Source organism: Pleurodeles waltl, chromosome 5 (assembly GCF_031143425.1).
Source record: "Pleurodeles waltl isolate 20211129_DDA chromosome 5, aPleWal1.hap1.20221129, whole genome shotgun sequence".
In the NCBI taxonomy this organism is placed as follows: Eukaryota; Metazoa; Chordata; class Amphibia; order Caudata; family Salamandridae; genus Pleurodeles; species Pleurodeles waltl.
This window is the reverse complement of record NC_090444.1, coordinates 1,411,578,397-1,411,604,601: the sequence shown is the minus strand read 5'-3', so window position 1 is coordinate 1,411,604,601 and position 26,205 is coordinate 1,411,578,397. Positions and strand designations below refer to the sequence as shown.

The window sequence follows — 26,205 nt, the reverse complement described above, 5'->3', positions numbered from 1 at the left end:
ACATTCAGCACGTACCCATCTCATATATTCTCACAACCATTGTTTACGGGTGGCTAGTCAATTTGTAATCCATCATAGAGCAATACACTTCTTTGCTAGAGTTATTCTAGAATCTTTTCCACAAATTTAGTGTGTTTAGCGCTGGTCACCAAACCTAGCACAGAGAGTTGGATCACAGCTGCATCATTAATTCGTACTGGTCTTCCAGTGTCTTGATTACTGCCCCCTAAATTCCTTCACCCTCTGGTACCCCAACAGCATATGTATATAAGTTCCTACTACTATCTTGCATTTGGGACAGTGCTCAGGTTTAGAGAATCAAGCCTTTGTACCCAGCACGGTGTAACATAGTCCCAATACACAGACTTCTAGTGTATCAGTTTCAACCTCACATTGTGTGTGACCCTTCTGCAGCTGTCCAGTATAGATATCCATTTGCGATCCTGCAATTCTACACCTAAATTGTTCTCATTGCAACTTAAATGCTTCCACCCGGGAGGCAGTGTTCGGCAGCAATAATGCATATAAGTGGGTGACCAGTTTGCCTTTTCCTCCCATGAGGAGATACTGGTTCCTGCGGGAACCCATCCAGGCTTTGCTAATAGCTGCAGTGAGGGCGGAATAGGCCAGAAAAGAGCCCCCAGCCAGCTCCCATCTGCCGCAGAAGGCCGCATATGCTACCAAGCGACCATCCTCATAAAGCTCCTCCAGTGTCTGCAGAAAGTCCCATCCCTGCATTGTAAGAAAGAGGCAGCATGAGACTAATTCCCATACACCAGGTGTTCAGTTGTTGCATATAAATATATTCATCTCCGCCTCTTCGGAAGGCCTGTTCACATATATGTAATATTGTCCTGACCTGCAGCGGTAGGATTACCCTCTTCTTTCTGGGAACGAGAGATAAGGCTAGGAGCTTACGTGATCAGGTCAGCTGCATCAAAAGTCATGTCACAGGGTCGGTGTCCCCCTCCAGGAACCATGTTACCACATGCTGTAAGAGTGCTACCCAGTAATAGACACAGAGGTTTGGTGCCTGCTACCCTTCACCATCCCATGGTAATTTCAGGACCTCCAGACTAATGCCCATGTCCCCAGTACATCAACTTAAGTAGTTCACCCAGCCAATGAAAGCATGTATGCAACACACACATTGGCATGTGCTGCGGCACATGTGAGGGTCTAGGTAGCATATTCATTTTGCATGTTGCTATGCACCCTATCAGGAAAACTAGGAACTGTAGCCACTTGTGCATGCTCCACTTCAGGTTATCAGCAGGGTACTCACATTGGAATCATAGGTCGCAGCCACATCCAAACTCAAATATACCCCTAAGTATTTAATTGAGATTATTCGGACCCTTATGTTGGGTAGATCCACACCTACGACTCAGTCTTTCTTCATTGGGTAAAGTGCTAACTTGTCTGCATTCAACCTAAACCCAGGGTGTGCCCCCCACCTCATCAGCCATGGTGTTAACTGCACGTCATGTTGTCTCTGGATTCCACATGGTCAGTAGAATGTCATCAGTGTACAATGAAATGACTACCCGTTTGCCCCCTACCTTTACACCTTCTCCCTCATGCATGGTACGTATAACTTGTTCTAGTGGTTCGATGACCAGGGCATAGGTCAGCGCAAGAGAGGACACACCTGCCAGGTCCCTCTCTCCATCTGCCAGCTTTCCAATACTCTGTTCCTACTTTAACTCTTGCCCTGCTGTCAGTGTATGGTAGTTGCACCCACCTCAAGTAATCTGGGCGTAAGACGTGGTGTCATAATGCTTGTTCCAAGAACACCTAACTAACAGTATCAAAAACTTATCGGCATCCAAGGGAAAGGGTTTACATTTTTAAGCCTGTCTGTCTATCTTCCCTATTTAGAGCTCTAGCATCATCACTATATCAGCGTTTTACACACCCCAAAGGTGGTAGTCATACAATTCCCCCTCATGGTCACCTTAAAGGCTTCCTATATTACTCCAGCAGATCCGACTAAACCCATATTGATAGCAAAGAAGTCCTGTACTTCTTCCCTGTATGTTTGGTCATTCAATGTTCATGACTAGAAGTGCCATTGTGGTATCGATGTCACATAGGCATAACCTTTTAAATCTGCCATAATGGGGTGTGATCTGACAGTGTGGGGTCTAAATAGTGGACCACCCCAAAGTTTGCAGCTTGTTCTGGGTGTATCAGCATGTAATCCATTCTAGAGAAACTGCCATGGGGAGGTGAGTAAAAAGAGTAGCCTATATTCTGACCATGTTTCACCCGCCATAAATCCAGCAGATTCAGTATATCCATACTTTCCAATAGAGCCCTGGAGGCCCTGCCCAGCAGCGTGCCATAGACCTGGAGCTACGAAATTCTTTACCCAATAGACAGTTGTAGTCTTCCATCTACAAGATATCGTGATGTGAATATGGTGCCACAAGGCACTCCACTCTTTCAAATAAATCTGGAGTGTCTACGTTTGGTGCATACATATTTAGTATCACCGTAGTTGTACCTCCAGTCTCCCCACCACCTCAGTATAGCAGCCATCAGCGGCATTTAGTTCAGTGTCTACTCATAGGGGAATGCTAACATCCATCCCCAATAACACCCTGTATGCTGAGGAGGTGGAACCGGAGTTCCATACCCTGTCTCCCCATTTTGCTTGTGTCGTCTCATGTTCTTGCAGCAGGTGGGTGTGACTCCTCCAACATTACCATCTTTGGCTGCTGCTTATGCACATATGACAAGGTCTTTTGCCGTTTGATGGATTCTGGATCCCCTTTATGTTCCAGAATAACACTGTTAACCCTGTGTGCTTAAAGTATGCATCTCTGTGTTTGTCTTCACTAGCAAGTGATTGTGTGGCTGATAGCATACGGTCCTCCTTTCAAACTCAATAATTTAACACCTCCCACCACCAACTGTGTGGCTCGGCCCAACCTGACCGCCACAATTAACATACATGGTGTCAATCTCCCCCTCCCCCCAACAAAACAAATTTCCCTGTTAAAGTGCATTGCTCCCTAGGTTTCCTGGTGTGAGGTGCCCCAGGAACAGCGCCACCATTGATCACCATATACCAGAGAGCAGTGGTACACTCAAATATCGCCCCCACCCCGCCGACTTGCGCAGTATGCCCAATAATCTGTAGTGTACCACCCTCGATTCTGCATGAAGTAGCGTTGGCATTCTCACCCCCCAATGACTGGAAACCTATATCCACATGCATTCCACCCTCCCCTACAATTCATCAATGACTCTCAAAAAACTAAAGGGCTTCTTCAGCATGATCGAATAAATTTATTTTCCTCTCTAAGTCCACTCCTAGGCGTGCCGGAGGCAGCAGTGCATAGGCCCACCCACAATCTCAGGGTTTCCTCTTCACCTCCATAAAGATCTGTGCCTCTTTTGGGTTGCCACACCACACTCTAGGTGGAGGGAAATTCTGTTCCCATTAAATTTGACATACCCATCTTGCTTTTGTATAGCATTCGGGTGATCAACATTTGGGGAAGTGGGCCAGGTTTGGGCCTGCCACCTGGGGTTCTGTGTGTTCTGTCTACATGCACGCCTTCCTCAGTTTCTAACCTCGGAAGTACCGTAAGGAGCCACGTTTCCTGGAATTGCTCCACTGCTGTCCCCTCTGGTAGCCCCTTTATGTCCACCTTGTTACCTCGGGATCTGTCTTCCCAATCAGCCAGCTTGGCCTCCTGCTGCTGCAATCTCCTCTCTTGGTGCTCTAGCAGAGTAGTGTGGGCCCCTAAGATCTCATCCTCCCAGTCAGCTCTAAAGTCCAGGACCTTCACATGTTTTCTCATTTTGTCTATATCTCGGCACAGCAGCACTACTGTGATGGCCACACCATCAATGATGGTCTTGCTATTTTGCCTCTCTCAGCTTGGGCTCTTTGCAGTAGTTCCACCTTGAGCCATTCTAGCAATGCCCCCCATTCATATGTTGGGGTTTGGAGGTTGATCCCAGGCCCCCCTTGTGTTTAGGCAGCCTTCGTACTCAGCTAGGTTGCACTATAGTACTCACAACTCAGTTCACGCCTGCACAGTACCACACCACTCACGAGCATTAGATGAGCCCTGTCAATCAGTAGTCCAAGGTCAATTACAGACCCCCATGGGAAGTAGGGGTGGATGAACTCCATCAGTCATTGCTCTGCTCACCATGAAGGGGGGGGGGGGGCAGGCCCCCATTCATTTGTGGTCAAAATGTGTGTTGGTATAACAAGGCGGGGGCACACCAATACCATCCCTCACAATGTCTCTTAGCGAGGGGAGCCTCCGGGCCCCATGCACACAGCTCTTGCAGGCTCCAATAAGCCACTTGGCTGTGCCCCTCATCTCTTGTTTTCAACGGGCCGCCCTTTGGCTCTCAAAGTGTCCAGCACCGCTCTTTGATTCGGACCCCCGGGACCGCCACCTGCAGTGTACCTTGTGGTGTGGTGCACACCGTTCACCTCCTCTGGAGCCAGAGGTCGCGCTTCTCTGATCCTGGAGTCGGCTCAGTCACTGCTCCCATGTGGCACTGGCCCGCTGCAGCACCCATCATGCCAGGATTACATGTCCAACACCCCCACAGCAGACACCATGGGGAGGGAGCTCTACATTCAAGAACTTGGGGGTCCCAGATTGCAGCTGATGGGACTGAGTGAGGGTACCATCAGCGGTGATCCTTTGGAGCTCTGAGCGGAGATGTCTGCTCAGTCGGCCATCTTGGCTCTCCCCAATGTTACCCTATTTTAAGAAGGGAGCACCTGCACTTTTACACTGGTTAGCAGTGGTAAAGTACCCAGAATTCTTAAGTCAACAAACATTATATCAGTAAAACAGGAGGTTAGAAGGCAAAAAGATAGGGGAGACCACACAAAGGATGCTAGATCTAACAGTAGCATTTTGGGCAAGGAGATATAGGAGCAAGGCCCACAGAACTGGTGATATACTAGTGTGTGGCAGCACTGACTGCTACCACTTTGCCTGCTGCATCAAAGTGTTTACTCTCCTTATCAGAAGGGGGAGCAGCACCAGTGGCTTGGGTTGCTGCTCTCATCCAAGTGGTGGAAACCACCAAAGAGTCTGGGGGGACATGGTCTTTAAAATAGAGAGAATCAGATGGTGCAGGCTTAAACTTTTCCTTAATCATGGGTGTTACCACCCAGTTTTTCATAGGCTCCTTCAAAGTCTCTGAGGCCGATTTTAGCATACTTTAACATAGGAAGAAACTGGAGGAAATGCTCCGCTCTGCAACTTCACCAGGAATTTTCCAACCTCTGGGGTGATGTGCACATCCACTTTATGGTAGGCAACTGCCCGCTGGATAAATGTGGTATGCGATGGCATCGTTTGGTGCGGAAGCCCTTACAGGAATGTGGTCAAGGTCGGGGTCCCCTGTGTCCTCCATGTTTTAGTCCTCCCAAAGATTTTGCACAGGTTGAGGGGAACTAAGTGCTCCTAAGTCCTTTGCTAGAGAGTAAGGACTATCTGATAGGACTCCTCTGACCACTGAGGTGAAGTTGGAGGAGGTGAGGGAGAAGGTGGTGAGGGAAGAGGAGGTGGAGGTGATGAAGGTGATAGTGATGGAGATGATGGTGGTGGAGGAGGTGTAAGAGGGGTCAGAGAATGAGGAAAAAGGCTATTAGTCTTGTCCTTTGGCCTCTTGGAAGTCCCTGGATGTTGACGAATGTCCAATTGTGAAGCGCCTTTCAAGGTGAGTCTGCACTTTTTATGCGAAGTATTTCCGATGGCATAGATCTTGTCTGTGAAGGGGTGGATGATGATGTGCTGTTGTCTTTCATTGAGCTCCAACTGATGCTGGTTTCCATGCCGACAGGGCTTTTGGCTTCAGCATCAGTTCTCTCTCAGACTCAAAGGTTGATAGATTTTGAGCGTCTTTGGCTGGATCCTTTCTCAACTCTGAGACTTTACCGCAGTGGTGACCTGAGGGCAGCACACACCTAGAGGCAGCTGTGGGCTTGACGGGAAGCCACTTATGTGTATTAGGAGTCTGGGTCAGAGTCTTGGTGTCATCTGCACTAAAACGTCTGGTTGTGGACTTGGTAAGAAGACTGGTGTCAACCGAGGTAGACGGGACATCTTTGATCACTTCTTCCTCATCTGAGATTTCTTCCTTCTCTGGCCCCTTAGGGGTTAGACCTGATTATCTCAGGACTAGGTTGATGGGCAGGGACATCAGATGGCTCCCTGTATTCCTCCGCTTAGCTGCAGAATGGGGTCCGCTTCACAGAAGATGTCCTGCTACTCCGATGATGAGCATTGCATCTTGTTGTGGGCGCAGCATTTGTCTCTCACATGTTGAAGAGTCTTTTTACTCCTGATAGTCGAGCAGAAGTCAAAAGTTAGAGACGGAATGGAAATTGGGCCAAGGATACTCCGAGCGGCACGGAGGACATCTCTAGAAGGGTGTCAGTTCCATCACCCTCCGTGCGTCTTCATCCCCCGTCAATGATAAAAAAGATGCAGGGACCCAAAGGGTGTGAGCGCCCGAGGGTCAGGAGTCCTGGTCTTCGACAACAATATCTAGACCTGCTGAGCTCAGAGTGGTAAAAAAAAAATGGAACAAGCACTGGAGTAGAAATCTCCTTGGTGTCGGGAAGGGAAGTAACAGGCCCTTGGACCACGCCGTTCAGCATAGAATGCATTGAGTCTGGGAGCAATGTTGGTACAGGTCAATACATTAATAATGGGGTAGGTGCCCTTGCACATTTATTACCAGAGGAAGAGTCACAGAGACCTTGCAATTTGAAAAATGTATTTGAAGAAAAACAAGTTGCAAGAGTCCAATGCCAACAATGAATGGCAGGAGTATGCAGAGCACGTGTATCTACAGCCACACATGCTTCAAACATGTTTTCCTTAAGCTCAGTAGCTGTGTTTAGTAAGAGGCCATCCACATTCCTCTGCTTTTCTGAAACACGTCCACCAACGAAGAGAAAGAGTTTCATAGGAAGTTGAGCTTTTGGAGGATCATGTCATGTCAAAGAGCAAAATAGGGCAAACATTGCTCAGGCAGTCAAAAATGTGAAGCTGGTCAGCCAAAATACCAACTGTGTTGAAAGGAAGACTGGATGCATTGGAGTTGTGCAAAACACCATTGGAAAAAAACACATTGTTAACTATTGAGAAATATAGCACTTCTGCTATGAATTTGAAAGCAAAAGGAATTTACTTTGAAGACAATAAATGAGATTCATTTTACCACATCCTGTGGTTTTGAGTGAACTCTTTGAATGATAACTAACTATTGCTTTCGTAAGTATTATAAATATTGGAGAAATTAACACTGGACACACAAGCAAGCAGACTGAGGGGAACCACACAGGTAGACTTTGTGTAGCTTCAGGAATTATGTTGAGCTTCACCCACCAATGATAATCAGCAGCCAAATTGTAACAGCATGTTTCGCACGAACCCCCGAAATCTCATAACTACAGCAGGGAACTTTTCAGATCTCCAGCTAGAGAGAAAACTTAAAAGGTTGTTATAGCACTCTTCACACATTTTTGGCTTTTCACTTGTAGGCATGTTAGATCAACCTCATGCTTTGACTAGATGTAACTATATAACTGCAGTGGAAGCAGCAATGGGGAAAGACATGCAGACAGTTTTTTATGTGTCATGGAGCCAAGTCTATACCATATATGTGACTCTATGTGGCTCAGAAGATATGGAGGATATGTGCCATATGGGCTGTATCATTAACAGTGGACGAAGAAGTAAAAAATGTCTATTCACCTATTTGGATCAAAATGCCTTTATCTACCTTGTATAAGGCTGGGTTTCATTCAAATAATGCAAATGGCTCACATCTATGCCTACATACTGTGATAATATGACCCTTTGTATTTGAACAGTGCAGCTCCACTTCAGAACATTTACTACAGCTTATCTAGTTTGAACTGGGTCATGTCAATGGCAGTGCATAGGAAATATTCACATTATTGCAAAAGACACAAAAAGACAGCTTGGTAGCCCACCCTAGAGGTGTGGCAACCTGTGGGCTACCCGCCTATGGAAAAAAAGTTTGTTAACTGGTTTTCCCTCTCTAATCCCCCTGCAAGCCTGTCTACCTTTCAAAGAAGCAGCCCCTCATGAGTGTGGCTGCTACTTGGCCATCAAAGGTTGCTTCTCCTTTGATGCTCACCTTTTGGACCACCACCCCATGTGGCTTCCTGCGAGAGGGAGTGAACACCTTCCTCTGTGGCAGGCATCTGTTTTTCCAGTGCTTGGGCGCCGTTCACACTACTCCCCAGGAAGGCGGCTGCTTTGAAGGGCAACAGGATAAACTGGGCAACCCAGGGGCAAATTTCTAAAAGTTGCTCTTCTTTAAAAGTGACATTAAATTTGACTTGGGCATTGAGCCAGGTTTATTGTCACAATTTATTTGATACCTTGCAGTATAGTTCGCTTCTTTTGCTTCCTCCAGCACCACTGTTGCAGGATTATTATTCTGGCTTTCACAAGGGTAGGTGGGGGGAATAAATCAAATTACAGTTGCAGTAAGGATTTGTGACCACTGGAAAGTTCACACATGAACAGAGTACACAAAATGCTGATTTCTCTGGTCCCTCTGGCTCAAATTGATGGGGTTTGGTATATTTCTCTACGCAACAGCAACCTGAAGTATTACATCAGGTTCTCCTAGTCCCTAACTTTATCTTTTTTTCTTGATAGAATTTATGACTGATCTTTCTCCATTAAGGAAGAACATATAAATCTGCCTTTCTGTCCCTCAGCTTCTAGTGATCTTCTTGGACTTGGCTCTTTTAACAGCAGCATCCTTGTGCAGGAGTATTAAACCAGAGGTGGAGACTTCAATTAGGTAGTCATTTGTAACCATTCCAAAGATGCCCAATCGCCCCATTACCCCTGACAGACTTCTAGGAGAAGCCAATAGGCTAGCCCCCCAGCCCACCCACACAACATACTGGGTATTTTCAAGACAGCAGATTCAAGTTATTGGCCCTCATTACAACCCTGGCGGTCGGTGGAGAAATGGCGCTAATTATCGCCAACAGGCCGGCGGAAAAAAATGGCATTACAAGCATGGTGGTGACAGCCATGCTAAACCGCCACTTCTCCACTCTGACCACCAGGGTGGTAACAACCACTGGACTGAAGACTTCGGTCTCCAGACCAGCTGCTGTCACTACACTGCCGGCGGTATCACGACCCCGCACACCGCCATGGATTTTGTGGGGTTCTGTACCGCCACGAAATCCATGGCGGTAGGCACCATCAGTGCCAGGGAATTTGCTCCCTGGCACTGATAGAGGTCTCCCCGTCCCTCCTCTCCCACCTGAGTCCTCCCCCACACCCAGACCCCCCTGCCATCCCCCAAAGGTGGTGGGACCCTCCTCCCCACCCCCCCAACATCGACACACACACACCCCCTACACGCACACATACACTACAACTACACATACCCGCACACATACAGACATTCCAACAGAGACACACACAGACATACACACACATACTCACAGACATACACGCACACATACTCACAGACATACAGACAGACATGCACACATTTTCAAAACACACAACACACCCCCCGCATGCATACACGCACTCACACACCCCCTCTACACACTCACACCCCCATACACGCACACAACACACAACACCCCCCAACCTCCCTCCCCTAACAGACGATCAGATTACCTGGTCCGGTGATCCACCGGGATGGAACGGGATCCATGGGGGCTGCTCTGCTGCCAGCTCCCCGTCACCAGAACACCGCCACACCGAATCATGGGACGTGATTCGGTGGGCGGTGTTCTGATGACGTGGCGGTAGAGGTGGAGCAGCCTCCACTTCTCCGCCAACCACCAGTATGGCTGATGGCGGCTCCTCTTCCGAATAAGGACGGAGTGCTGCCGCAGTCATAATACGCTGTGCGGAAAACCAGTCTTCCGAACGGCGGTACCTCGGCGGTCTTGCAAAAAGACCGCTGAGGTTAAAATGAGGGCCATTGTCTGCAAGAGCTCTCCATGGGCCTGATTACAAGTCAGTCATTTGTTTTTCTGCTCCGTGCCTAAACACCTGCTTATACACAGGTCTGAATTATCAGTTGAGTGTTATGTAATGCATCCAATTATTATAGGATTTGTTAAATATCTCAACCTTCGTTAAATTTGGGAAGGTCAAACACCCTGAAATTTGACAGGGGAAAATCATACAGTAATTACTGTATCATGCAGATTTTAACGCACTAAACACCAACATCCACATCCACATGCTATTCCCCAGAAACTCCTGATAGGTGCATTCCCATGGGATAGTTACTTAATAGGCCCTATATGTCTTAGATTTGCCTCCAATCAATGCTGCAAGACTGGTTCCTATCCTCCAAGACTTCAAGTGGAACCCCTTAAATGACTCGTACCAGAGTTTTGTCTATCCATGTGTATCATGGGGCATATTTCTGAAGGACTCAAAGAATAACCATGAAATAGGTAGGCGGATGAAAATTTGCATCATGGTGCCATTGGTCCATTCTTTAAAAAATATATGACTGACCTGGCTGGCAGAATGTGCAGGAAGGCTGTTCTTCCAGAATTAGTTGCAACACAATGCGCTCAGTTATCTTCATTGTCTCTGCTGTCAATATAATTTAAAGGGTGGTTGTTTTCAGAGTAGACAGAAACTTTCCAATTGTAATAGCAGTTGATCACCTACACAAGCATTTCAAGTAATAAGCTCCAATGATTAGGATACTTTTACTCGTACTGAAATTGATTATACTATCTAAATATTTGCTAAAATTGTCACGCTCGTACGTTTCACACTTGTTTCAAAACATAAAAACTAAAGCGAGAAAAAATTCTTAGAAAAAAATAATGACGATGAAAGTCAAATACCTGAACTAGTGTCTGTAATTACGTGGCTTGAGGTAGCTATCCTACAAGGCTGTTATTCTGTTTAATCCACTGCAGAGGACTCTTTGTAGTTCCAAACACAGTTCTCGTCTCCTAGGCGCCTAATTCTTTACTTCAACAGACATGAGCGTCAACTGCTTTTAAGTTGAGCCTTGAATACTTGCTTACAGTAAATTTGGAAAATTCATACTACTCTAGTGGAAAAAAAATTGTAAAGGAGAATATAGCTTCTGAAATAAGCGCTCAAGTGGACAATAAACATTTTAGTGCAATTTAGGACAATGGCGAGTTTTAGGGTTTGGAATTTACAGTTTTAAAATATGGTACATATTTCATACTTACTGCTGGTAGTGTGAGTGCTCCAAAAGATCCTAAATGAAAAAAATACAAATAGGTTTTGAACTACAAGCACATAGTGAGGGTAAATAAATACACAGTAATTATAGGCTAGAAATTAATTGTATTGTGATGGACACATCAGTGGCATTACAGTCTCCTTGATGTTCCTATTTTGATATCTTTTTAAAATTAGCATTTTTTAAATGCACCTTAACCACAACAAGACATACACGCATAGTGCATTGCAAAAGCACATCCACATGAAGGAAATAATTTACAAACTTGCCAGTGAATCATCTTACACTGAGGAACAAAACCCTATACCACAATTCCAAAAATGTTTACATTTAAAAAATTCAAGAAAAAACAAACTGAGTCTCTTGATAATGTGAGCTTTAGACAAGAGAGGGAATATCTTAAGTGTCTAAGTCATCCTCATAAACTGTTTATTTCGGATATCAAATCCATAAAACATAAACACAATAAAATGGACCGTTAGATCAGCACATAACGAAAGTTTGACTCATGGCGCACAAAACCACTACAAAAGAATTTGATTAAGTCTTGAGCCTTCTGTGCAAATAGCAGATACAGTGACTTTTCAAAGGCATATTGATAGAAAAACATTCATATAGCAGGTTAGAACTCAATAATGCACACATTTGAAATGTGCCCACGGGGAGTGGCTACCAATGTACACGAAGACTAATGAAAAGGCTTATTAATTCTGAATTATTATGCAATAATGTTTTGAATTTGTATTAGTATATCATAATTAGATTTATGTGTTAAGAGTTTGCTTTATTAAAATTGACGGCTTTAGCTTCGCGGGAGCTTGGGCCTAGCTGCCTGGCCTCATATTAAACTGTATTTTCTAATGTGTAGTTGAAGACGTCAATAACATGGACCAATCCATGACATGGGAACTGTGAATTGTGGTAAATTCTAGCAAGGTGCTTACCAAATTATTGGACAGAGATAACGATGCACCAAACTTTATCCAATGAGGAATTAGGGACTAGTTACACAGTTTTGATTTAACGACATGACCCAAGAAGAAAAGAGGACATTTTCCACAGGACACTTGACATTTGCCACTTCGCCATTCCGGTCCCCCCCCCCTTTTGAGCTACTGAACTATTATTCTTTCAGCGTTTACCTTGATACATTAAACAATCCTTTTCCCCATTCTTACCCAATGCTAACTTCTCCTCTATCTGAGGGAAGTAATATTGCTTAGCTATGCTATCTTGAGACTTTGCCCTGTCCTATCTTTGCTGATGCCGATTAACTTATGTCCTCAGGACAAATACTGACGCTGCTTGCTGATCTGTTGGATTGGTAACTATCAGATGCAAATTGGGATTCTCTATTTGCCTTTTCTTTCTAGGTACCAACTGCTATTTTGATGGAGGCCTTAGTATAGATGTTTTCTAAATTCGTGTTCACTAAAATGTTTTGCATGAAGCCCAACATGCTGATGCTGATTTGAGGTTAGTTAAGGTGTTCATTAATCTTATGCAAATAGACAAATAACTGAGTTCTTGCTTTGTTGAATCATGTACTGAGACTCTGCTAAGTTGATTCATATTAATGATGTGCCTAAATATTGAATGAATATAGTCTATGCATTGATTAATTTGTGCTCTGATTGCTGATTAGGAGTGTTTCTAATGAGTTTTCTTGATAATGAGATTAACAGATATGATATTGGATTGTAACTGACAGGGAAATAAATATCTTAACACTTAACTAAACTGGTGTAGTTATTTATGACTGAAAGGTCATGGTGTGTTCTATTATTGATTCTTATTGATTGTTTATTGATTAGTGATTGTAATTATTGATTGTATATTGATCTGTTTGATTATGTCAAGAAAATATTTCATACTGGGAAGTTCCCAAACGTGGTCCAAAGGTTTGTCAACCTAAAAGCGTCTCCTTGTAAATTTACTTATTAAGGTTCTGACGCACTAACAGTTTTGGTAGCAGAGGTGATGGTTTGGATCACGGTTTGATAACAGTTTTGTAACAGTGCGATTGGTTTGGCCCCCTGGAGCCCCGGAACGAAAGATCAACAGTTTTGGTAGAGATTGATGGGGTTGGTCCTTTGAGGTCCTGGTACGGAGGGTACAAGGAGAAGCGGTTTGGTAGTAGGCAAAGTGTACAGAATAAATTGGGTTTTATGGGTTTTTCTTTTTCCAAATGATGCAAATTAGAGGGATGATGTGTCTCTAAGTCTTAAATGACTTTCCCGGAATCTCGGAGCTTGCTGAAGGGAGTTTGAGTATGTTCTCAGCGTTCTAGTGATAGTGTGAATGAAGTAGGATTTGCGCTTGCACAGCTTATGCATATTGCAGGCAAATTGTGAGGTTTGAGAGGATTTTAGGCCAGATGATGATGTTTTAGTAGGAGTGGGCATACTCCACAGTATGAGAGTAGGGAAGTCGGAGAACTTCATGTGAGTGTGGTGCTTTGTGCTCAAAATATTTCCACGTGGTTGTTGATGATGTACGGACCCTGCGTGGTCTAAGACTCCGGAATATATTGATAAGTGTATGAGACACCTGGTTTATTTTGTAATTAGTTTGGTTTAATAGGTGGATAATGAATTTGACGAGTCGAGTTTGAGTCAAAGTGAGTGAATGAAAACTTCGATGGAGATTTGGTGAGTTCTAAAGTGCACTAGAACAATAATCCATTGACAAGTCGAGAGTAGAATTTGTGCAGGATCTGAGAAGGAGAGAGTAGCGGGCAAGGCTAAGCAAAATCTCTGTAAAGTTCTGAAGCGATTGTGTTACCCTTTCCTGTAGTAAACCGGCAAATTGAGGGTTTTTTTGGGGGTTGGTGATCGCTATATATTGCATTAGTTTTGTGTGAATCGAGAGTGAGAAGACAAGCCGCAAGACTTTGTCAGCCGCGGTGTGTGTGAGTCATTGGAGCCACGCTGGGATAGGTTGGTTAGTGAGAAGGGTTGCGCACGGATTGGCAGCCGTCCGTGAGAGGCAATTGGTTGAGAAGGTAGGCGAAGAGAATTCTGGGAATTAAAGTCACTTCCTGATTTGATTGTGAACAAAATAAAATACGTAAAGATTACATTTTTCAAGGCTTTAAAGAGCGCTTTGAGGGGAGATGTATCCATTACCGCAAGTGTAGGGGAGGTTACACCGCCAGAGGGTACACCGGCTTATATTGTAATGGAGGAAAAGGGTGTCGCGCCATGTCTTTGGCTAAAGCAATGGTGCAAAGTTATGGAGAAAGAGGGGTGCTTAGCATTTCCTGAGAACGGAACATTCAATTTGAGGGTTTTGGAAAATCTGTAGAGGGTGCTAATTGAGCTGAAGCCACCTCCGAGGCCGGCACATTTTGAGGTGTTAGCAATTTGGGAACTAATGGCAATACAGCAACAGCAACAGAAATTTGAGAGGAGAATGAGGAAAGCAGAAAAGACACTAGCAGAGGCTAGATGGGATAGTGCACAGAGAGTTTGGAGGAGAGAGACAATAGATTGAGTTAGGCTGTTTCCAGCGATAACCCCAGAGGTTGAAGACAAAGGGAGGAAATCTACTCGTAAGACTGATAAAAGTCCTTCCAGAGACAAAGAGGCTAGAAAGCCCTCAATAGGGACAGAGGACTCAGATGATGATGAATTCCCTAATCAGTTACTAAATGATCGACCACTGCCATATGCAATAGATGACAATAGACCAAGTACCAGTACAGGTCCTACAGGTCTGACACAAGAGAAGGTGTCAATGGATACGACACAGGCTAGTCCTGTCTCTACACAAGTCCCAATGCAGAGCAGTTTTGGAGTGTCCACCACCTAGGTTATGCAACCTCAGTTGCAACTGCCACAGGTTCAGAGGATTTACCCTGATGTACCCATTTTAGAGACTACCACAAATCTGATGGTGCCGACAGAGCCACTATATGGGAGACCAAAGTTGATTCAGACTAAGCCAACTCCACCTTTACTGCCCCAGGTGCAGCCGCAAATGATACCATGATACACTTTGGTCACAGGACCGCAAGCAGACATGACACCAGTGATGAGCCAGAATATGGGAGTTAGTCGTCCACAGGTTTTGGGAACCAGACAGACACCAGACGCCATATCTTTGCCTATTACGGTTGGCCTACCAATACCATTGTATGCGCAGGCGAAGCCTAGTGTATGCGATCAAGGGGTAATGACACAAAATATGACAAGAGGAGGGTTTGTAGGAAGCTCCCAAGGGACGACTCAAGTGGAACCGACATTTGAAGGATCTAGGTCCCTGTTAGATTTTAGCCCGATTGGAGCTCCTCCAGATGCCATGAGACAATCAGGTTCAAGACTGCTGACACCGCAGATCTCGAATGCGAATGTGCCGCAGACACCTTTAGTGCAGGCTGGGAATATCTAATTGCAATGTTTAAACAGCACAACAGTTGACCGACTGGTTAGACAAGCTTAATACTCCACAGACTACTCCTGTAGCAGCAGGGAGAACAGAAGGAGAAGAGTACCTGAACCATGTGAGGTTGGGTGTGGAAGCCAATTAACTCGTTGAAGGGAGCATGGGCCTGAACAGGCTAGAGTCATACACAGAAGCAGAATTGAGGTACTTGTGCCCAAAGATAACTAGAGAAGTGAGCAGGGAGCACCAGAGGTTGACAAATTTGGCAGACAAGAACGGCGTAGATTTAGAGAATACCAAACATTTGAAGGGAAGTTACAGATTAGATTTTGAGCCAAAGGATTTTGAACACATGAGGTCTACTGGAATGAAAGCGCACCTCAAGGAGATACTGCAAAGTGCACAAGTTTGAGGAGCTTTAGAGAAGTGGGAAGGCAGATGGCAAAGAAAAGAGACAAGAGGAAGAGTGATTGCATAGAGCAGTCAGCTAAAATATTACCGTACACAAGCACGGTAAAGATGATACCAATGAGAGAGAATGCCGGAGGGGTTCTTGTCCATTTACCATGGACTAGAGGTGATATTCTGTCATTTACAAATGATTTCCCCAGGTTGAGGGAGAAACCAATAGAGTGGTACCAGCAGACAGACAGGTTTGTAAAGCTTGTGGAGTGTCTCTGGGAAGACCTGAATACTCTCTTTCAGATCATAGTTCCAGCTGATTTGTGGATTGAGTGCAAAAGGAGCGTAGATTGGCCGACTGAGGAACTGGCAAGGGACAGAATAACAGAGGCGCCGTCACCTGACGTGATGAAGTATTATTATAAGGTGATTGAGTTTCTGAAAACAAGAGATTCGCCCAACAACATTGACTGGCAAAGGATTGATCGAATGGCTCAGGAGGTCAAGGAGTCGATACATGCCTATTATGAGAGGTTGTTGAAGGCGTTTAAACATTACAGTGGTACAGAGGTTATTGAGGCGAAGGACATGAGTCACCTTGAGTTCAGATTCGTGGAAGGGTTAAGACCTGAGATTGGCCAGATGATTAAGAATCATTTGATTTGCTGGCAAGCAAAGCCGATTGATGGTGTTGCAGTATGCGAAGTACTGCAGCGATGAGATTGAGTTGAAGCAGAGAAAGTTGAAGGAGAAAGCGATGGTGATGCAAATTAAGGCAGCACAGACAGGGATGCAGGGAGGTTTTCTACCGCCGATGGTACAGCAGCCGCAGGGAAATGGCATGTTTCAGGCGCAGGTGAGAGGTAGAGGTCAAGGAGGTTTTGTGAACCGCAGTCCCGACTTGAACACTGTAGTGGTTCAAAACGATGCACAGGGAATAAAGAAGATGTTACCTTGTCATGCTTGCGGGGTCGTTGGACACTGGAAGCGGGAGTGCCCAATGATGGTGCAGGATGGTGTTATTCAACAAAGCAATGATGTCAGTACATTCCAAAATGTGAAAGGACCGAGATTGAGAGGTCCAAATCCAAATTTTCACAATAATGTAAATGAAATGCAAAGTTTGCAACCCATGCAGCAGGTGCAGGTGCCACGTATACAGTCAATACAGTTACAACAAATGCAACAGCAGGTCCCCATGGTACCTAGACAGCAAATGCAAGTGCCTTTAGCTCCAATGGAACAGCAACAGGTGATGCTTCCTCAACAGGTCAAAGAATGAGTCAGAATAACACAGTACAACAGTAACCATTGCGTGGTGAGAATGGAATAAACAATGAATGGTCGGATGAGAGTTCAGATGGAGAAGAGTGCAGGCTTGCAGTATCCTTAGAGGTAGATCAGAGAGGACCCTATGTTCAGGGGAAGGTTATGGGTCACAAGGTTTCATTCTTGGTTGACACAGGTGCTACACACTCCACAGTCAGAAGTGCAGAGGTTCCGAAATTTCCCCTTTCTGGATGGACAGTTAAGGTAGTAGGGGTAGCAAACCAACTCCTGACTAACCCGATCACAGATCCGGTTCAGGTTGAACTTTGCACTTTCCAAGGATTACACAGATTTCTGGTTTGCAATTGAAGTCCTGTATCCCTATTGGGAAGAGGCTTATTGTGCAAGACGAGGTGTTCAATCACCTGTTGCAATGAGAGAATTGAGGTCCAGACAAACAGTGATGATGAAGGGGAGGAACAGGGTTCAGAGCCTGAAACTGAGACCACAGATGAGGAATATCCTCTGTTTAACTACTTTCCAATGTTCACAGTGGCTGATCTCCCGGCAGACTTGCAGGGAACAGTTCAAGAAAAGGTGTGGGATTTGACAGGGAAAGAAGTAGGGCTAATAAAAGGAGTAGAGCCAGTCAAAGTCAGTGTGAAGCCAAACGCTGTGTTCCCCCAGATACTGCAGTATCATATGGCGCAAGATGTTCTTATAAAGGTTGCGTAGTTAATTGCAGATCTTGTGAAACGGGGAGTCTTGAAAGAAGTGATGAGCAGTCCATGTAATTCACCAATAATGGGACTGAGAAAGCCTTGCGGGAAGGTTCAGATTGTCCAAGATTTGAGGAAAATCAAAGATATAGTGGTGAAAAGTTGCCCCGTGGTGCCAAATCCGGCTGTGATTATGTTTCAGATTCCATGCGATGCAGAATGGTTCACAGTAATTGATATGTCCCAAGAGTTCTTTTCTGTGCCTCTTCATGAGGACAGACAATTTCTCTTCAGTTTTAAATTCTTGGACAAGGTCTACAGTTGGTGTCGGATTCCTCAAGGGTTTTCGGAATCACCTTCCATATTCAACCAGATACTAAATATGAATTTGGAGTAATTGGAGCTGCCTTTCCAATCGACTCTAGTACAGTACATTGATGACTTATTGATCGCATCCAAAACGAGGGATGAGTGCAAGTACGATCTGATTGCCTTACTGAATCACTTGGGAAAGAATGGGCACAAGGTGTTCCCAAATAAATTGCAATACTGTCAGAAAGAGGTGAAGTACTTGGGTCACCAAATTGAGAAAGGGTCAAGGAAGTTATCCAGGGAAAGAATAACTCCATTGTTACAGATGAATCCCCCAACAACATGGAGAGATGTTAGAATGTTTCTAGGAATGGTGGGTTACTGTCATCAGTGGATCCTGAATTTCTCAGTCATCTCCAAGCCATTGGTGAGGCTGACAGTCAAAGAGGGGCTGGATGTTATAGTGTTGGGAGAGAAGGAAATGAGAGCGTTTACTGAGTTAAGAGAGAGCATGTGCAGGGCTCCAGCTTTAGGTATGCCTGATTACTAAAGTCTTTTGTTCTGTTTTGTCATGAACGTGATGCATGTTCTTTGTCTGTCTTGACACAGGTCCATAGAAGTGTAACCCGACCAGTAGCATATTTTTCAGCTACTTTGGACCCAGTTGCAGCAGCCTTACCGGGTTGTCTGCGTGTAGTAGCAGCAGTTGGACAAAGTCTCACACAGTGTGAAGGCACAGTGATGGGACATCCTATAACAGTCATGGTCCCTCACTCAGTTGAAATCCTGCTGACCTGTACTAAAACGCAGCACATGACAAATGCAAGATTGACCAAATATGAAATGATTAAATTGGGGTCACCAAATGTAACATTAAAAAGATGCACAATGTTGAACCCGGCATCTTTGCTTCTAAGTGAAAATACAGAGGTTGAAAATCTGGAAGATGTAGAACATAATTGTCTTGATGTAACAGAAATGTGCACGCACCAAACCAAGGCTTGATATTAAAGATACCCAATTGGAAGAAAATGACCAAATTATCTTTGTTGATGGCTCATGTTTGAGAGACTCAGTAGGAGTGCTGAGAGCCGGTTATGCTGTATGCACGATTTCTGTTATCCTGGAAGCGTCCTGGCTTCAAGGAGTGTATTCCGCTCAAATAGCTGAGCTGATAGCTCTTACAAGGGCTTTCCATGCCTCTGCTCAAATGAGTCACTATCTATACTGATAGTCGATACAGATTTGGGAATTGTTCATGATTTTGGTCAACTATGGTCACAGAGGTTTTTTTTGACCTCTTCTGGTTCGCCAGTGAAAAATGGTGAAAGAATTAAGGAGTTGTTGCAAGTGATTCAGTTACCTCATGAAATTGCCATGGTGAAATGCAGTGCACACCAGAAGTCACAAGATTTTGTTTCAACGGGAAATGGATATGCAGATCAAGTTGCAAGGTTGTGCGCATTGAACTCTATATCTTTTAAAGATCAATGGGAATTGTTACCTCAACAAGAAAATGAGACATGCACAGGTTACGCATTAAGGGTGATCGACATGTTAGAAGAGTTGAGATTGTTACAGGGACGTGCCAGCAAAGATGAGAAGCGTTCTTGGGTTAGGATGTAATGCGTACAAAGACCAGATGATTTGTGGGTTTCAGATGAAGGGAAAATGGTCTTGCCGAACAGTCTTTTATCACAGTTTGCAAGGTTTTATCATGGTGAAGCACGCATTGAGAGGGATGCCATGATCAGGTTGTTCAAGATTGACTGGTTTAACCAGAAGTTTAGGCAAGCTGCAGAGGTGATTTGCCATTGTTGCGTCATCTGCCAACAGATGAACGCGGGGAAAGGGACAGTGGTGAATTTGAGCCACATTGGGAGAGCTGGAGGTCCATTTAGCAGAATGCAATTGGATTTCATTGAGATGCCTGTGTGTGGAGGTTTGGGGTAAGTGTTGGTGATTGTGTGTATCTTTAGTCATTGGATTGAAGCGTACCCTACACGCAGAAATGACAGCCTCACAGTAGCGAAGCTGCTGCTTAGGGAACTGATACCACGTTTCGGGTTTACGATCTCTTTAGAATCAGATAGGGGAAGTCACTTCAACAATGAGGTGGTTAAGTTACTGTGTGAAGCATTGAACATTGAGCAAATGTTGCATTGTAGCTACCGCTCTGAAGCATCAGGACTAGTGTAACAGATGAATGGTACCCTGAAGTCGAGAATGGCGAAAATGTGTGCAGCCACGAATTTGAAATGGCCCGACGCATTGTCTTTAGTGATAATGTCAATGAGAAATACACCTAACAAGAAGACAGGACAGTCTCCACATGAGATTCTCATGGGCCGAGCTATGAGACTGCCCGCAGTGCCTGCGAATGCTCTTGTGAATATCACAGATGATATGGTGTTGGACCACTGCAAGGGTCTGGCTGATGTGGTCCGCTCTTTTTCTCACTAGGTCCACCCTGCCACCGATTCATGATCCGGGACACAACCTGAAAGCTGGTGATTGGGTTGTCATCAAGAAACATGTAAGGAAGACGTGCTTGGAGCCACTTTGGAAGGGACCTTACCAAGTGATACTAATGACTACCACTGCTGTGAAGTGTGCAGGAGTTCCGAACTGGATCCATGCCAGTCACACAAAGAAGGTGACGTGTCCAACTGATGAGGAAGTTGAGTTGCTGAAAGTACCAACAACCGACAAGGAAGTCTAAGGGCCAGAGAGTGATCGAAGGGGAACTGAGACAGAAGGAGAGCCCATTGAGGACGGCTTGGTCACTCCAGCAAGAGACGAAGGAGAGGAGATCAGGAGGGGTGACGGTGAGCCTATCTCAACTGAGGTAGCAGGAGAGCTGAGTCAGAGGGAGGTTCTCCCAGAAGTAGACAATTATGGGAATGAGCCAGAGTACTTGACAGACCCAGAAGGAGTTGAGGCAGAAGAGAGTCAGAGTGTCCAGACTCCTCCTGAGCAGAATGCAGGTCCATCAAGCAAAAAGAACATAGAGCCAAGAGAGAGAGAAGGGTTGCCACAGGAAGGATCAAAGACCAGAGAGATACTGAAAGGAGACAAGTGGCCAGAGTAGTAAGTGAAAAGGGGAGAAGTTGTTGTCGAAGATGCAATAGAAGTAGGAGTTGACATAACAAGGAGAGAAGATCTAAGTGAAGGAGAGTTGCAAGGTGATCGCAAGTTGAAAAGAAAGAGAGTAGCAAATAGAAGGTACGTAGGTCCTGAATGGGCGTATGCAACTAGAGCTGAATGGCAACAGGAGTTCTTTGCGTTTTGTTTTGATCAAGAAGTCCCAGTTTAATACTTTGGCACCTGAGTCTGGCTGAAGAGACTGAATTGGTGTAAAGATGTGAGCAAAAATTGAAAATTGAGAAAAGAGACTGAGAATTTACCGGATGAGACTTTGAAAACCTAAATTTGACTTTTGAAAAACGATTTTGACAAGCTGCTAACCTGAACTGACAAAGGATCCTGGGAGTGAAACTGAAAGCTGTAAATATTTTGCTGAAAAAAAAGATGTTGCTTGTTTGACTTTGCATCGGAAGAGCGAAAATGTTTTAACCATCCTCTGTTGTTGTTGTTTTGAATTAACCATCCTTCACTTTCTGATTCTTTACAGATCATGGCTAACACTAGACAGGAGAATAGAGGGAGCAGGCGCTGTAAATATTTGGGTGTTGGTTTAGGTATTGTGTGTGTGATATTGATTGTGGTTGTGAGTATGCCTTAATGGAGTGTGACTAACAATTCTTCAGTTGCTGAAACTACTATGGCACTAACATCTTGGGAGAGGTTTGAGCTGGATGAGAGGTACTTACATGAGGGAACTAATGCTAAAGGGGAACTTTCTACTAACGTTTTCTATCGCTTGCTGAGTGAGTATGTTGAGACAATGGAAGCAAAAGATTGCTTTGTGTGTACACAGATTCCTGTTTCGGTACAAGAAGGAGTTACCTATCATAGCTTGCCATTGACCTATGGGATAAGTTGTAGTCTGTTACTCACAAGATTTTATAACCAGGAAGAGATTCAATACTTCAATTCAACTCATGAGCTTGTGTTTTCCTATGTGTCCATAATAGAGTATTTTAGTGGGATAGCTAGATACTATAGTATAAAGTTAAAGGATTCTTTGAGCCAACATTAACAATTAGTACATCTTATACTCACTGGAATAATTTGACATGCTTGCTTACACCGGTAGAGAAAAGCTTTTTAGATCACACAGATGATAGAAGGAAGGCATTCAAGGGTAAGTTAGAAAAGATTACAGCAGCAAGTTTTTGCTGGTAATGAAGGGTATGGTGCAATTAGAGAGCAAGGGAAGTTAGCTTTAGATGCATTACACATAGGAAAGCTTTGCATATCTAGGCCGAAATCGTATTATGACAATGTGTTTGTGGGAATGAGCGAATGTAGGCATGTGTTTTTGTTTCAGATTAAATGGACGTTCATGTTGAATGGACAGGATCCGGCGATCCCAGGGATCTACTATATATGTGGGTTACACCGTCTTCCAAAGGGATGGTATGGGACATGTTTTTTGGAGATAGTTTTCCCAAAGATATACCAAGAGAGAGACTGCTGCTGGTGTAGTGGGAGACATATTTGGGGCGATAAATCCTTCAGGGGGAGTTATCTTGAATTCAATAAAGATTCAAAAGTTGTCTACTATTGTGGCTAACATGCTGACAAATTTTTCAGGGGCTATACTCCCGATGGATACTGAACTTGCTGCGGACAGGGCTATGACTCTTCAAAACAGGCTTGCTTTAGACATTCTTTTAATGAAAAATGGCGGAGTTTTGTAGAATGCTTAATGAGCGTCATTGTTGTGCATATATACCAGATAATAGTAATGAGATTAGAAGTATGCTTACTAACTTGACTAAGGATAGTACAGACTTGAAGGAAATGAACGAACCTGGTGTTTGGGAAAAGGTTGGAAAAGGTTTTGCTTCAGTGGGGAATTGGCTTAGCAACATTTGGCATGGGATATTGTCTAAAATAATACAGGGAATATTGATTGTTATAGCTTGTCTATTCGGATTGTGGGTGGTATGTAAAATTACCCAAAAAATAAAATTGAATATGGTGAAAAATAATAAGAGGAGGGAAGAAAAAGAAAGGAAATAAATGTTCAGGGAAAAATCAAAGGGGAAGCCAATAAGGGAAGAGATTGAACTGATAGAATTTTAGCTGATGTAAAATTTGTGGGGAAAGGTTTTGTGATGACAAGAGTCATCAGAGGAGGAAAAGCAATATTAATACGAAAAGCTTGAAATATATTGTGTGATGAAGCCACATAGAAAATGTGTTAACATATAAAATAATGCACGTTTGAAATGTGCCCACAGGGAGTGGCCAGCAATGTACACGAAGACTAATGAAAAGACTTATTAATTCTGAATTATTATGCAATGATGTTTTGAATTTGTATTAGTATATCATAATTAGGTTTATGTGTTAAGAGTTTGCTTTATTAAAATGAAGGGCTTTAGCTTAGCGGGAGCTTGGGCCAAGCTGCCTGGCCTCATATTAAACTGTATTTTCTAACGTATAGTGTGCTGTTTTCCTGAAGGGCACGAAGCTGTACTTTTCCAAGAGTTATGTGTGTGTAGCCGTAGTAAATTCTTTCTCATGAGAAACGGCTTGCTCAAGGCGATGTTCTAGCTAGCTGCAACAGTGTAATTTGTAACAGGTGCAAAGTTAACCGTACTAGGAGAAGACAATGAAGACACTGACTGGTGCGCAAAGTGTAACTTTTCTACCTGACATTCCAACCAATGAAGACGTCAATAACATGGGCAAATCCGTGACATGGGAACTGTGAATTGTGGAAAATTCTAGCAAGGTGCTTCCCAAATTATTGGACAGAGATAACGATGCACCAAACTTGATCCAATGAGGAATTAGGGACTAGTTACACAGTTTTTATTTAACGGCGTGACCCAAGAAGAAAAGAGACATTTTCACAGGACACTTGACACTCGCCACTTCGCAATACCAGTTTCCCCCCCCTTTTGAGCTACTGAGCTATTATTCTTTCAGCGTTTACCTTGATACTTTAGACCATCCTTTTCCCCATTCTTGCCCGATGCTAACTTCTCCTCTATCTGAGGGAATTAATATTCTTTAGCTATGCTATCTTGAGACTTTGCCCGTCCTATCTTTGCTGATGCCGATGAACTGAGGATGAAGACTGACGCTGCTTGCTGATCTGTTGGATTGGTAACTATCAGATGCAAATTGTGGTTGTCTATTTGCCTTTTCTTTCTAGGTACCAACTGCTATTTTGATAGAAGCCTTAGTATAGATGTTTTCTAAATTTGTGTTCACTAAAATGTTTTGCATGAAGCCCAACATGCTGATGTTAATTTGAGGTTAGTTAAGGTGTTCACTAATCTTATGCAAATAGACAAATAACTGAGTTCTTGCTTTGTTGAATCGTGTACTAATGAGACTCTGCTAAGTTGATTCATATTAATGATGTGCCTAAATATTGAATGAATATAGTCTATGCATTGATTAATTTGTGCTCTGATTGCTGATTAGGAGTGTTTCTAATGAGTTTTCTTGATAATGAGATTAACAGATATGATATTGGATTGTAACTGACAGGGAAATAAATATCTTAACACTTAACTGAACTGGTGTAGTTATTTAGGACGGAAAGGTCATGGTGTGTTCTATTATTGATTCTTATTGATTGTTTATTGATTAGTGATTGTAAATATTGATTGTATATTGATCTGTTTGATTATGTCAAGAAAATATTTCGTACTGGGAATTCCCCAAACGTGATCCAAAGGTTTGTCAACCTAAACGCGACTCCTTGTAAGTTTACTTATTAAGGTTCGTGCTAACAGTATCCTGATACTTGGAACAAAAGACACCATGGATTCCATACATAAAAAGCCCAAATAGATATAAGCATAGTGAATGTAATGCACAGGTTTATGTTCAGAGTAGAATTTTCAGTTAAAAAGAATAAAAAAAGATTAATACTTTATTCTTCATGCACCTTGATATTAACTTGGGAAAATCAGTCTCCATGCAGGGGTAACCCTGGTAGACCTAACTAATCTATCCTGCTGTCACAGATCTATTGACACATATTGCAGGTGGTGTGCAACAATAAGATTTCCGTGGAGATACTGGGTGCCTTTCAGGAACGGTTTTCTAGGTTAGAAGAGAGACTCGTCTGGAACAGTTTACAGGTAAGCCAGATGACATGCAAAAATTTAGCCATGCTAACCACTACCAATTGCCTTGTATCAGATTTCAAGATTCTTAGGGCCACATCATATTTCCTTAGTCCTAGCAAACAAGCTACTGGTATAACCCAATTTTTATATGGGGCCCAATAAGCTAAATAAAAAAAAATGAATATGAGCTAAAGTTTCAGTGGCAAGGTTGGATGCGGGGCATATGCTACTTGAACCAAAGTAAAAACAAGACCCCCTTGAGATTTCAAGGGGATCTGTTTGTCTTAAATATTTGGCTAGACCAGGTCATCTGTCCCACTTCTCCCATCTTTGGCAGCAGGGTCGAGGTACAACATCCCAAAATGCTCCAACAACCTATCTGTATGAATACTGAAGGCTACTGTGAAGGCTGCAGAACGACTGCCATATGCAATGATGCCCAAAAATACATTTGAATCTCACAATTTAACTGGGTAAACGAGACCTTGCCTGGCCTTGTGCTCCCCAACTGTGAATCAGGCCCAAAGTCAGAAGGTAAATCTTTTGAAAGGGACGATCTATTTATTGCTGTTCCAGTGGCAGGCAAACATTCACTATAAAATCTAGACAAAGTCTCATGGTGCATACAGTGC

At 43.8% G+C, this 26,205-nt stretch overlaps 1 protein-coding gene across 1 annotated transcript in view; it reads right to left on the bottom strand.

The window, feature by feature from the left end:
• The window catches only part of LOC138296505 (CD109 antigen-like), a 775,136-nt gene that overhangs the window by 625,859 nt on the left and 123,072 nt on the right, over positions 1 to 26,205 (bottom strand). The window contains exon 3 of the mRNA XM_069235676.1: positions 11,249 to 11,277. Coding sequence (XP_069091777.1) covers positions 11,249 to 11,277 — 29 coding nt within the window. The remainder of the gene's footprint in view (positions 1 to 11,248; positions 11,278 to 26,205) is intronic.